Source organism: Mytilus trossulus, chromosome 2 (assembly GCF_036588685.1).
Source record: "Mytilus trossulus isolate FHL-02 chromosome 2, PNRI_Mtr1.1.1.hap1, whole genome shotgun sequence".
In the NCBI taxonomy this organism is placed as follows: domain Eukaryota; kingdom Metazoa; phylum Mollusca; class Bivalvia; order Mytilida; family Mytilidae; genus Mytilus; species Mytilus trossulus.
This window is the reverse complement of record NC_086374.1, coordinates 3,578,572-3,591,142: the sequence shown is the minus strand read 5'-3', so window position 1 is coordinate 3,591,142 and position 12,571 is coordinate 3,578,572. Positions and strand designations below refer to the sequence as shown.

At 31.5% G+C, this 12,571-nt stretch overlaps 1 protein-coding gene across 5 annotated transcripts in view; it reads left to right on the top strand.

Moving 5' to 3' along the window:
- LOC134706288 (uncharacterized) overlaps positions 1 to 9,009 on the top strand; it is a 37,402-nt gene extending 28,393 nt beyond the window's left edge. For 3 of the 5 annotated variants that reach the window (XM_063565073.1, XM_063565072.1, XM_063565074.1), the window contains 4 exons: positions 2,398 to 2,499; positions 4,131 to 4,232; positions 6,395 to 6,544; positions 8,808 to 9,009. In XM_063565073.1, the coding sequence (XP_063421143.1) occupies positions 2,398 to 2,499; positions 4,131 to 4,232; positions 6,395 to 6,544; positions 8,808 to 8,965 (512 nt within the window). In that variant the 3' untranslated portion in view covers positions 8,966 to 9,009. Of the gene's footprint in view, positions 1 to 2,397; positions 2,526 to 4,130; positions 4,233 to 6,394; positions 6,545 to 8,807 lie in introns of all 5 variants that reach the window. The other 2 variants (XR_010105607.1, XM_063565076.1) reach the window with 2 other exon arrangements.
- Positions 9,010 to 12,571: the final 3,562 nt, after the last annotated feature.

Sequence of the window (12,571 nt, the reverse complement as noted above, 5' to 3'; positions counted from 1 at the left end):
ATTTGTATTTTTTGCGATCTAAACACCGTGATATGGAGAACGCTCTACGATCGGTTGTACTTGTGTCACATGTTTTACTTATTTTAATATAAATGCAACTGGTATGACCCCCTGAAGAGTAAAATTAAAAAAAAAACAATAGACAAAATACAGAGATTCTCTATATATTAAAGAAGTATAATCGTAGTTTACATGTAGATAAACGCGAACAATAATTGTCCTCTCTAATGAGGTATAATAGTTGTGGTTCTTGCAATGTAAACACCATGAAATGAAAATCTATTTTCTTTTGTGTTATCTATCATACGATTGGTTGTATTTGTGCATGTTTCGAACAGGAAGTCTTGTCTATGACTAAAAGTCAGTCTGATGACGGAATCATTTCCGGACTCCTTTTTTGTCGTTTTTCTCCCAAAATAACTCAATCTGAATAATCATAAGAATGGATGACAAATGCGACTATCCATGTAACCTATAGGACACAGAGGCATGATGATTGATTTATTGTGGAAGGAAGAGAAGCGTCACCAAAAATGAGGTCTTCTCGTTTAATAGTATAGATATCATATTTGGATATTATATTTGGATGAAGTTTGGAATGATGGTTTTCTATGTATTTGCTTACCATAACAAGAATACCTGCTTAGACCATATGTCGTCAGAAGTATAAACACAACGGAAACCTACATACTTACAGAATAAATACTATTCTAAAAAAGAATTAAAATGTGGCATATAATTTTGAAAAGGGGGTAACACAAAGGAAAATCAGAAACATACTAAATTCCTAATCAAATGGCAAAATCCAAAGCTCAAACACATCAAACGATTGGATAACAACTGTCATATTATTGGCTTTGTACAGGCATTTTCTTTTATAAAAAATGGTGGATTAAACCTGGTGTTATAGCTAGCTAAACCCTCGCTTGTATGACAGCCGCACCAAATTTCATTATTATTGACAACGATGCGTTAACAAAAGTTAAACAAACAGCTATAATAGGTAAAAATGTCAAATATATAAAAAAAAATGTCAAATATATAGGGGAACAGCAGACAACATCGTGTTATCATCTTAATTAAACAACAGACTTTTATAGTATACTATGCATCTAAGGAAACCATTGCTGTTGGTTGAATTTTAACGTTTTTAAACATTTTAATAATAATGAAAACCAGTAAACTACATCATTAGTTATATCACATCTTAAGCCTGATAAAGAGCAAGAGTAGCAGGATTTTTTTTTTAAATCAGTACTGCGTATATCACTCAAATCTATTGACATCTTTAAGACAAAATAGATAATATTTTTTATCTGCGTTTGGATATTTTTCTATTATTTGACGTCCAACAATATCATGTGTTTTTGTAAAAATGATATAAGGGGAATATCACCTAAGAAAGGATAACTCTTACTCATAGTCTGATTCATTGCTGCGTTTTAAAGTCAATATACAATCTTTTAAAAGATCATGATCCCAATGTTCACATTGTTGCTAAGAACAGCTGTTCACCTATTGTTTTAATCCATGTGTAATTACACATTTTCTATAAATTAATCTTCAAAAAACTGTAGAAGATATCCAGGAAATAATAAACCACAAGTGGAAGTGCATCATTTACATGTCGAGGAACAAAGACCATAAGAAAAAAAATATATTAATCAGATTCAGTCCAGAAAACACTACACATAATATAGCACTCTTACACTTATCTGAATAAGAAAAAAATATATCTTTCTAGTGCCTGTTAAAACCGTTATCCTGACAAGTGTATACAAGAAACGGGTGTCTCTTATTCCGAATCAATACGCCTGTACGAGAACAGCCTACAGGATTGATATGTTAACACCGATTTTATGTCACCTTTATATAACAATGGCTTTAAATAACCCCAATATGACTGAAGGAAGACTCAAACTGATTCAAAATAAACTATTTAGGTTAATTACAATTTTATTTCAAGGATTATCGTATAACACTTAAAAAAAGTGCGATGCATTATCCTTTTATTCTCCAGTGAATAATTGTTTGAGCCTCTTTTACAATGATGCGTAAACAAAACAGACATAAGCGGTAAAATTGTCAAAATAAGGTTAGAAGTATTTGGACTGGCCATGGAATGACGAAGGAGCAAATATTTGTAATTTTTCTGGAACCAAGGGTTGTGTTCACAAACGACGCATTTCAAGGTCACCAATATTTCGAAAGAGTCTGGATTTCTGACGTAACTGTTTTGACTATTTTTTTTAATTCAGTAAGTCATTAACAACAGCATTTGAAACATCTGCGTTCCATAGTTCAAATAGTCCTTTGTTATAGTTACAAAAATATTACCAATTTAAAATGATGCATATCCAAGATAACATACACTACAAATGTCAATTCATATTTTAGCACACCATGACTGTAGTAACTGCAATGGACAGATTCTGCCAAATATTTGTTTTTGTGACATTGGCCAACAGTGCAACAACGATGCACCAAGGAAAAAGAGTTGTGAGATATCAGAAATAATCATACAGGTTTTTGTTTTGTTTTAAGCTTATAGACAACATGTGAGCTTTTGTGATCAATTGGCGTCCGTCGTCTGTTGTCCTTCGTCCGTCCGTAAAGGCTGTCTATGTTAAGTATCATCCTACAAATCCGTTAACAATAAAACTTGTTATCCGTTTTATTTGCTTATTCTATTAAGAACTATGGCAGTCATTGATGCAAATGACCTAACTAGATAAAGACAAACTGACCAAATCAGTTCAAAATCAATACAAACTTTAAAACTACAAATGTTTACTTTCTGTACGTAAACACAGATGTAATAATATGTAACAAAGACTGCACGTTTTTATTATTTAAATCCATATAAGAAGTTTTTAATTCATATTTCCACACAATTAACACTTATTTTTTTTTTTGTTGGTTAAGAGGGAACCCCAATTAGACTTTGAAATATTACAAAGAGCAATGCATATCAGTACAACTTTTGGAACTATAGGTTTAAGTGAACCAAACAAATCTTGATTTAAAACAGTAATGAACATTTCTGAAAACATTATCAAAATTTTTTTTTTTGGTGATTTTGTTTATTTTTAAGTTATTGTAAAAATGTATAAGAAGGAGATGATAACCATTACCAAACAAACATACAACTTGAAATTCAGTAATGATGTAAATCAATTATTTTCTATTCGTACGTAAAAGTAAAGATTATTGATTATCCAGTTCATTTGAAAGATATTGGTTTAAAACAACTGTGTGTAGATGATTTATTTGATTTACACAGTTCGAAAGAACGTCATATAGTTAGTTGCACAAGATTGTTATAAAATACATCAAATAACATAATTAGAAAATTAATTTTGAATTATATCCATTTTGTCAATATACCTGTGACGTTACTTTTTACTGCGTTGATTTATTCGTGTAACAGACACAGAGTTCGTAATTCTATTAAGCTGTTTTTGTGTACTGTCTCAAATCAATTTTCGTTATTCGTTGTTATTTTGTGGATGACATATCGGAATGTACTATTATATTGTTTGGTTGTGTATTTCTCTGTCTTTGGTATTCTTGCATTCATATGTACTGTATTGCGGTCATGTAATGTTGTCATTTTAGCGGTATATTTAATGAGTGGCTATAATTTATTTTGAATTTATTGAACCATAAAATTAATTTTTGACTCTTCACATTGAATAATCCACGAAGCGGATTATGTAAAATGTGAAGAGTCAAAAATTAATTTTATGAGTCAATAAATTCAAAATAAATTATTGCCATTCATATTAACAATAACAACGTACACATATGTTGGCGTATGAATACACAGCGTCAGAGTGGGCATGTCGCCATAAAAATTGACAACATAGAAAATAAAACTAATACTTTTAAACAATCAGAAGACAGTAAATACACAAAATTCATTTATTTCAAATTGCTCAAAAAACCATAAAGCGTGGAGGTTTGGCAGATTTTTTCCTAATAGTTAGTTGCATTGTTGTTCGTTTTTGTTGCACTTTTTTGTTCTGTTGTTTCGCTGTTATCTGCTCTTTGGTCGGTTGTTGTCTCTTTTAGACATTCCACATTTTCATTCTCAATTTTTTAAATATGTTACTTACATATTTTACCAGGTACATGGTGCAAAGAACATTGTCCATGTTTGCATAATGGAAAGTGTATATGTGACTGGACAGCTGCAACAGCTGCAGACCTTCGATGCAAATGTCCAGAAGGTATTTTAATAACTATAATAAAACTTATTGTAGCAACAAGCACGGCAAAATATACATATAGCCTACAGGACCAATGTCTTTTCTCCTTCGATGTATTTGTAGGACAGTTTATAACACGTCTTTAATGCAAATATGTTCTTTCGTTACTGATCCTTGAGTCAGGCAACTTTTTAAATTGATTTATAAAGGACTCCGTAGACTTCTTATTGTTAAATAAAGGAAATACAATTTCGGCGTTAAAACTGATAAAAATTCCGTTTAAAAAAATTATGAAGAGATTAAGGTATCAACTCAAACACTTGACCTTGATGTATATGTTTTTTATGTTCTATTTATGAAAGCTCTTCCAATGTTTCATCCTTGGCTTTAGAAAAGGATTTGATCATTACCGATGAAGTTAAATCCAGAAAGTGCTTCGGACGCATGAAATTTATAATGTGGTGTTTACATTTTTTAACTTTGTTTCAATGGATGCACAATAGAAACTGTTAGCCTCATGCATTCAAATGTCACATATAGGAGAAACAAAATGTCATTTTCAATGCCATGATATATTATTTTTTTTTAAGATGTTCAAAAATTACCAATTGCAAACTATACCACAGCTCCTTAATTTTTGAAGAACAGAATTCCAAACTCATTTATTTGCAAAGAGCAAGTATAAGTACACGCACTTTCCTCTATATGAGCAATTTTGATGTTGCGAGTTGTCTTTCAGTTGGGAGATGTCTGCCGAACGAAATGCATTAATGAAAATTATATGGGGACGAAGTCCCCAATTACGGTAGAAAAATCAATAAAAAAAAAAAACAAAAAAAAACGGGAAAATTTCCCGAATTTTTCATTGTACTAATGAACTCAAAATCGTTAACTTTTTTTTTCAGATCTACTTCCTATTCCGGTTTTCCCCGCATTTGCGCATATATCTGTCTTGTTTGCATGAGACTTTGAAATAAAAATTATATTTATCAGTCTAGTAAAATATAAGATTGGATCTCAATACAAATTCAAATTTGATAATAGTTTGATATGATAAAAACGTTACCTGATGAAAGCGTTTCTTTTGTTTACATCGAATATGACATCATAACTTAAAGAACGTCACAGCTAATTCCCTAACAACAGAACTAAAATCGGGAACGTTACGTACGGTATTTCGGTTTTTATCAACATGATTGAATTAAAAAAAATACATACAGACTTCGTCCCCATTCACAGGTTATGCCTGCCTCATATTATGGGGACGTAGTCCCCAATAACAGTAGAAAATTCAATGAAAAAAAAAATTCGGGAAAATTTCCCGAATTTTTCATTGTACTAATGAACTCAAAATCGTTCAATTTTTTTATGTCATGTTTTGAAATCCCGGACCTGCGCAGAAATGTACAATGTACTTCCATTTTCCGGTCTCGTTTGTATGAATCTTTGAGTAAAATATATATTTGTCAGTCTAGTATATATAAATAGGAAGGAACGCAATACCAATTTCACTATTAATAATTCCTTGATATGAAAAAACGTTACCTGATGATAGCGTTTTTTTGTTTATATTGCATATGACGTCATAACTTGAATAACGTCACAACTTAAATCCCAAACAACAGAACCAAAATCGGAAACGTTATGGTATTTCCGTGTTTTGTTATAACAAATATTTAAGTTACAAAAATAATTCTTACAGACTTCGTCCCCATTTAAAAGTATTGCCTGCCTCATATTAGCTAAAAAGGTTAACATGAAGAATAATAATAATTGATTATAAATTCTATATAGGTTTTTGAAATATTCCTTTCATTGTTCATCTTGCCTAGACAAGATGTATAAACCCTGTAAATATCAAAAACCCTATAAACCTGTTTTGTCATAAATGTACATGTATAGCAGATTGATTGATAGTTTCATCAGCAAAAATGATCAGCATTAGTAACTATCTACTCAGAAAATTTGACGATGCGTTTTAGAGTCATTTCCACTGAGATATTGTTTTTGCAGGATTGGGTGTTGATTCAGAACTTGTACATGTTATTATGTAAATAGTCATCAACACAGATTCAGAGTTACTTATGTATGTCACTGACGTTTTTTGCCAGTTGAGGAAAACAGGCACGTGTATTAAATATACGAAACTCAAGTAGTTTAAAAAATAAATAATTTCTCTTCAGGGTATGATGGCTTATATTGTGAAAATATACCTTATCGTACTTGCAAAAAAGATTATGTAACAACAGAATTAGAGAACTGTACAATAAGTAGAAATGAAACATGTTTTATTGACGATGATGGGTCAAAACTGAAGTGTACAATATTAAAAAGTAAGTAATTCAGGAATGAGGTTTAATCTTTATATGGAAATAAATATAGTTTTGGTATATTGTTGAATTCCAAATAAAATTGAGAATGGAAATGGGGAATGTGTCAAAGAGACAACAACCCGACCATATAAAAAACAACAGCAAAAGGTCACCAACAGGTTAACCTAAAGATGATTTTGGTGCTTGGTGTGTTATGATGTTACGATGCTAGGTTGCAGTCTCGGTGAAATATTCCTAATACGTCACGTTAAACTTTGAACTTCTGTCTATGAAGAAATAACAAAAACAATGTGGTGCACAGTGAATAACACGCGTAGTGGGTTATTTACAGTGTGCACCACATTTGTTTTAATGTTATTTCGAATAGACAGAAAAAATATAACAGCCATTTCTTATAATTTGATTCTAAATTCCATTTTAAACCGTATGAAACCATGAAAAAAACGTTGATGACGTCACGGTCACATGACTAAATTATGTCTATGGGCTGATAACAAAATAACGTCAGCCAATCACAAGACGCATTACATCCAAAATAAATTTATATACCTATAACAAGAACAAACGTTTCTTATCACAAAACGTTGCTTACCTACTGTGATACGAACTTTTTTTTTAACTCACAGTGATCATGGTGATACATATTTTGATTTTTTTTCATTAAATGTCTTTTTGAATTTGTGATGAAATATCAAACATAATTTGGTGTATGCTATTTTTTTCTCTTGCTTGAAAATATGTGATAAATAGATTATTACATGTCATTTTCCATATGGTCCGTGGTATCCGCCCACGACCCATATCAAGCCCTCGGGCTAAAGCCCTCTGGCTTGATATGGGAGTCTAGGGCTGATACCAGGGCCATATGGAAAATGTCATGTAATAATCTATAAGTATCTCATAGCTCTTAGTACTAAGTATACAAATAAAGGCAACAGTAGTATACCACTGTTCAAAACTCACAAATCCATGGAAAAAAAAAAAAATCGGGGTAACAAACTCAAACTGAGGGAATCGCATTTAATATAAGTGTAGAACAACGACACAACATTAAATTGTAACACACACAGAAACGGACTAAGCATTTGACAAAATCCTTTGAGATAACAAATATAAGATCAAAAACAAATACCTGAATTTGAGATAGATAAGTACCGTGACACGTCTTATAGTAATGCGCTAAAAAATAAGAGAAAACAAACGACACAACGGAAACACAAAGTTAAAATGTAACACACACATAAACGAACTATAATATAACAATGGCCATATTCCTGACTTGGTACAGGACATTTTAAGAGGAAAAAATGGTGGGTTGAACCTGGTTTTGTGGAATGCCAAACCTCCCTCTTTTATGGCCATGTGAAACATAACATTAAAAGGACAACAAAACATTACAGGACTACAATATACATAAATTGGAGAACATAATTGACAAAGAAACACACGAATAATAGCTAACTAAAGGCAAAAATAGCTAACTAAAGGCAAAAGGTTTAATGTTTTAATACGCCAGAAGTGCATTTTGTCTACACAAGACTTACTAGTGACGCCCAGATACAAAAGTTTGAAAGCCGAAACAAGTACAAAGATGATCATAATCGAGGACCAAAAGTTAAAAAAAGTTGTGCCAAAAACGGCCAGGGTTTTATGTTAGGTACCAGAACATCCTTATTATTTAGAATAATTTATACTTTTGCAAACAGAAAGTTTTATAAAATGACTATACAAAAGATGTACATGATAAAACTGAAGTATTAACTAATTACAGGAAACAACCGAAATACATTATTACATAACCCGACAGTTGCAACACAAAAAGTAGACACATCCGAATAAGTTAAAACATCAACGCCAAATGACGTCATATTTGAAATTGTAAAAAATGACAAAAAAAATAACGTCACATTTGACATCGTGATTGTTTCACCTGTTTTAGCGTCTTTTTGAGGTTTTTCATATTCAAATCGTTATACGTCACAAGTTTAAAAGTAGTTCCCATATAAACAAAAAACCATCGTACCGCAACAAACTATTTGACGCTTACCACACATATTAGTCCGATGTTGTATAATCTTTATGGTACACCTTGGTTATGAAATAGTTCAGCAGACTGCATAAACATACCCATTGACTTGATTAAATTGTTAGTATCGTGAGTTCATCTACATTTAGAACATTAATCTAGGCTTTTATAACTTTGTGAGATCTTTATATTTGTTTTTAAATTATATGATCTAATAAAAGTACATGTACATTTCAGAGGAAGACAAATCAATTCCGAACTGCAGCTCTGACGTCACTATAATAACGAAATCACCAATGGATCATATGGGATTGCCAAACACTAGTGGCGGAAGTTGTTTTCTAATATGTTATGAATTGATCATTCTAGTTTTGGTGATTACTATATTCCAATGAATGTATTATTTAGTTGATGTGAGCCGTAACATGCATATATCTTTTACTGTATTTGTGCCTTTTGTCTTCAGATCATTGTTGAAATCAACTATATTCCCACTATGTATCGATTGATTAATTTTTGGTTGCTGAACGTCAAGTGGCAAGTATTTCATGCATGTTCAGGACGATATTCTGTATAGAAGGTTCATTTATATATTAATTGCATGCCGACCACATATTCAAAGTTCCATTCTCATTGAATTTGTATGTATGGTAAGTGTTTCCTGCATCTATAAAAAATAAAATTGAGAATGGAAATGGGGAATGTGTAAAAGAGACAACAACCCGACCAAATAAAAAAACAACAGCAGAAGGTCACCAACAGATCTTCAATGTAGCGAGAAATTCCCGCACCCGGAGGCGTCCTTCAGCTGGCCCCTAAACAAATATATACTAGTTCAGTGGTAATGAACGCCATACTAATTTCCAAATTGTACTAAAATTAAAATAATACAAGACTAACAACTAACTACCAAGAACAATTCGCAATAGCTTCATTTGACATTTTTTGTAAGAGTGGTCACTACTACTTTTAGCTGTACATTCACTTGTTAATATAAGAACAAGTTGCTCAAAAAAATTAAGACGTCAACCTTAGAACTTTTTTATTCTAATTATTAATTCATCTGAATAGGAAATTATATATCAGTGTTTTCTTGGCCATGTATGTGGAGGATGGTAGTTTTTTTGTAAATCATTACAATTTTTGATTGTTGAGAGAAGTGTTAAATATAAAGCAAGGAGAAATTTGTGACCTTTTTCAATAATTTTAAACCAAGGGTTCCATATGATGAAGTTTAAATCATCACTAATTAAATTTTACGGAAACCATCATGACTTGGTTGACCAATTATTTACCTGCTTTGTAATATAATGAGCAACACGATGGGCGCCACACGTGGAGCAGGATTTGTTTACCCTTCCGGATCATCTAAATAAAGGCAACAGTAGTTTACCGCTGTTAAAAACTCCATGGACAAAAAACAAAATCGGGGTAACAAACTAAAACCGAGGGAAACGCATTAAATATAAGAGGAGAACAACGACACAACACCGAAACGCAACACACACAGAAACGGACCAAGCAACAGACAAAACACCACCAGAATAACAAATATAACATCAAAACCAAATACATGAATTTGGGATAGACAAGTACTGTGCCACGTCTTATCTCAATATCTTAAAAAATAAGAGAAAAAAACAAACGACTCAACGTTAAAATGCAACACACACAGAAACGAACAATATTATAACAATGGCCATCTTCCTGACTTGGTACAGGACACTTTTAAAGGGGAATAAAAGTGGTGGGTTGAACCTGGTTTTATGGCATGCAAAACCTCTCACTTTTATGGCAAAGTTAAATATAACATCGAAATGACAACATAATATTACAGGACTACAATACAAATAGAAAGGAGAACATATTAGACAAAGAAAATCATCTTCAGTTTTTAGTGGGTTGGGTGTTGTTGTAAACCTGTGGTTTTTTTTTTTACATTTTTGTCTATTGTGCCTTTATTGTTCACGCATCGTTATTAATATCATGGAATTTGACAAGACTGTCATACAAGTGAGCGGTTCAGCTCTTTAAACCAGGTTCAATCCATCATTTATTTACACTTTGAAAATGCCTGTAACAATTCAGGAATATGACAAGACAAGACAAGACAAGACAATATTTTATTTGAGTCTCACCTCTTCTAAAACATTTACATAATATTACAATTTAAATATTACAATATAAAACAAGAGCCACTCTAAAAAGAGTTATGACGTGTTTAATCATTTGATTTTGCCATTTGGTTAAGGATTTAATTTCCGTTTTGAATATCCTCGGAGTTAAGTATGTTTGTGATTTTTTTTTTGTAAGAAGGCTTTTAAAATGTGAAAAAAATATTGTTTTAAGTGAAAAGATATAAATGTATTTTAATCTGTGTTTTTTCAGTCTCTCATAACTCTTTTTAGAGTGGCTCTTTTATAAATTGTTAATATTATATTGTGTGGTTTATCAAATGTTTAAAAGCGGTTTGATTCTAATAAATTATTTGTTTGTTTGTTTGTTTATAAGAAGATGTGGTATGAGTACCAATGCGACAACTCTCCATCCAAATTATAAAAGACTTTAGTAAACCATTCTAGTAGTGATTTGGCCGAAATGAACGGTAGGACTTAAAAATAAGCCTACGTCATTTAAGCGACTCGTCATTTAAATCCTACAATTGGCCTGGTGAATAATAGGGCCCTCAAAAGGATTGTCGTATGATAAGCATATTTTAATTAAAATAATAATGTTCTACAATAGATTTTTGTCTTTTTCGAACTATCAAATGAACTTCTATTACCAAATTATATTTTTTCCTGTCCTGTTTGTAATCAATTCACGCTATGTAAACTCAAATTCCAACAGAAATCGGATGTTTTTACCTAAAATTTCATGTTTGTAAAAAAAAACTATGTTTTTACAATTTCATTTTATAAACACTGTATAAACTGATGTAAAACTTTTTATTTGAAATGATTATAATCAAAAAATGAATGTTAAACAAGCTTTTCCCAGTTTTTCAATATTTTTGTCAAATTTTGCTATTTTTCACCAAAAAAAATCCATTTTCCCGCTCAGATATCTTGGTAGACTTTTAGTGTGTTACAAAGAAAGCCTTTCAGTATTGAAAAAAAAACCAAAAATCATTCTGTTGCAATTTTTTTGAGGTTGGCCACATTTTTCATCTATTTTGACTAGACTATAATAAGCAGTTAAAATAATTTCAAGTTGAAACGGTGCAAATTTTTTAATTCAATTTTACTTTTATCAAAAAGGGTCGGAAGAATAATGGTCTACGATCTACGAACAACCTGAACTAGCTTGAGTGATCTTAGAATTATCCAAGCTTCCCCTTAATTCAATACTTACGACCTCTCTTAATAAAATTTCTTGTAACCGGCCCCAGATCCGTATATTGCACTCATTGATATGTAAAAAGTCTACAGAACCGGATATAGCGAGATAGTGTGGTTATCAAGATAAAGACCAAGTTTTAACAGGTGGGGAAATAGTTAGACAGTAGAATTCCCAATGGGATTATGATTGAAAATTAGAAAAAAATCGCTGATTATTTGAGAAGCTAGAAAAACATTTTGACATAATTATCAATGTTCTTAAGAACAAACATAATATGTTAGTGGGGTTGCTAATGCATCTGGTATTTCATTCATCTTTATAACATTAATATTTGTAATATCATGTTCAAAGTTTAGACTGTTAAACACAGATGATCAACAAATAATCTGAAGTGACTAGTAATTATCGATATAATCATACCAAGGAGGTTATATTAGAAGGAGGGAGGACGAAAATTACACATAAAATGTTACCGACTTTTCTGTAAGTGGGACCGTTATTAAGTAGTTGAGATCGACTCTGTCACAGAGGGAGATTTTGTCCTAACTACATACCAGATTAAGAACGAAAACACTCGAGGTGTCATAAACTGACCGGATATAAAATAAATGACATGCTTATAAGATTTTTTGTGATACTTTTTTATGAAGTAATTAAAA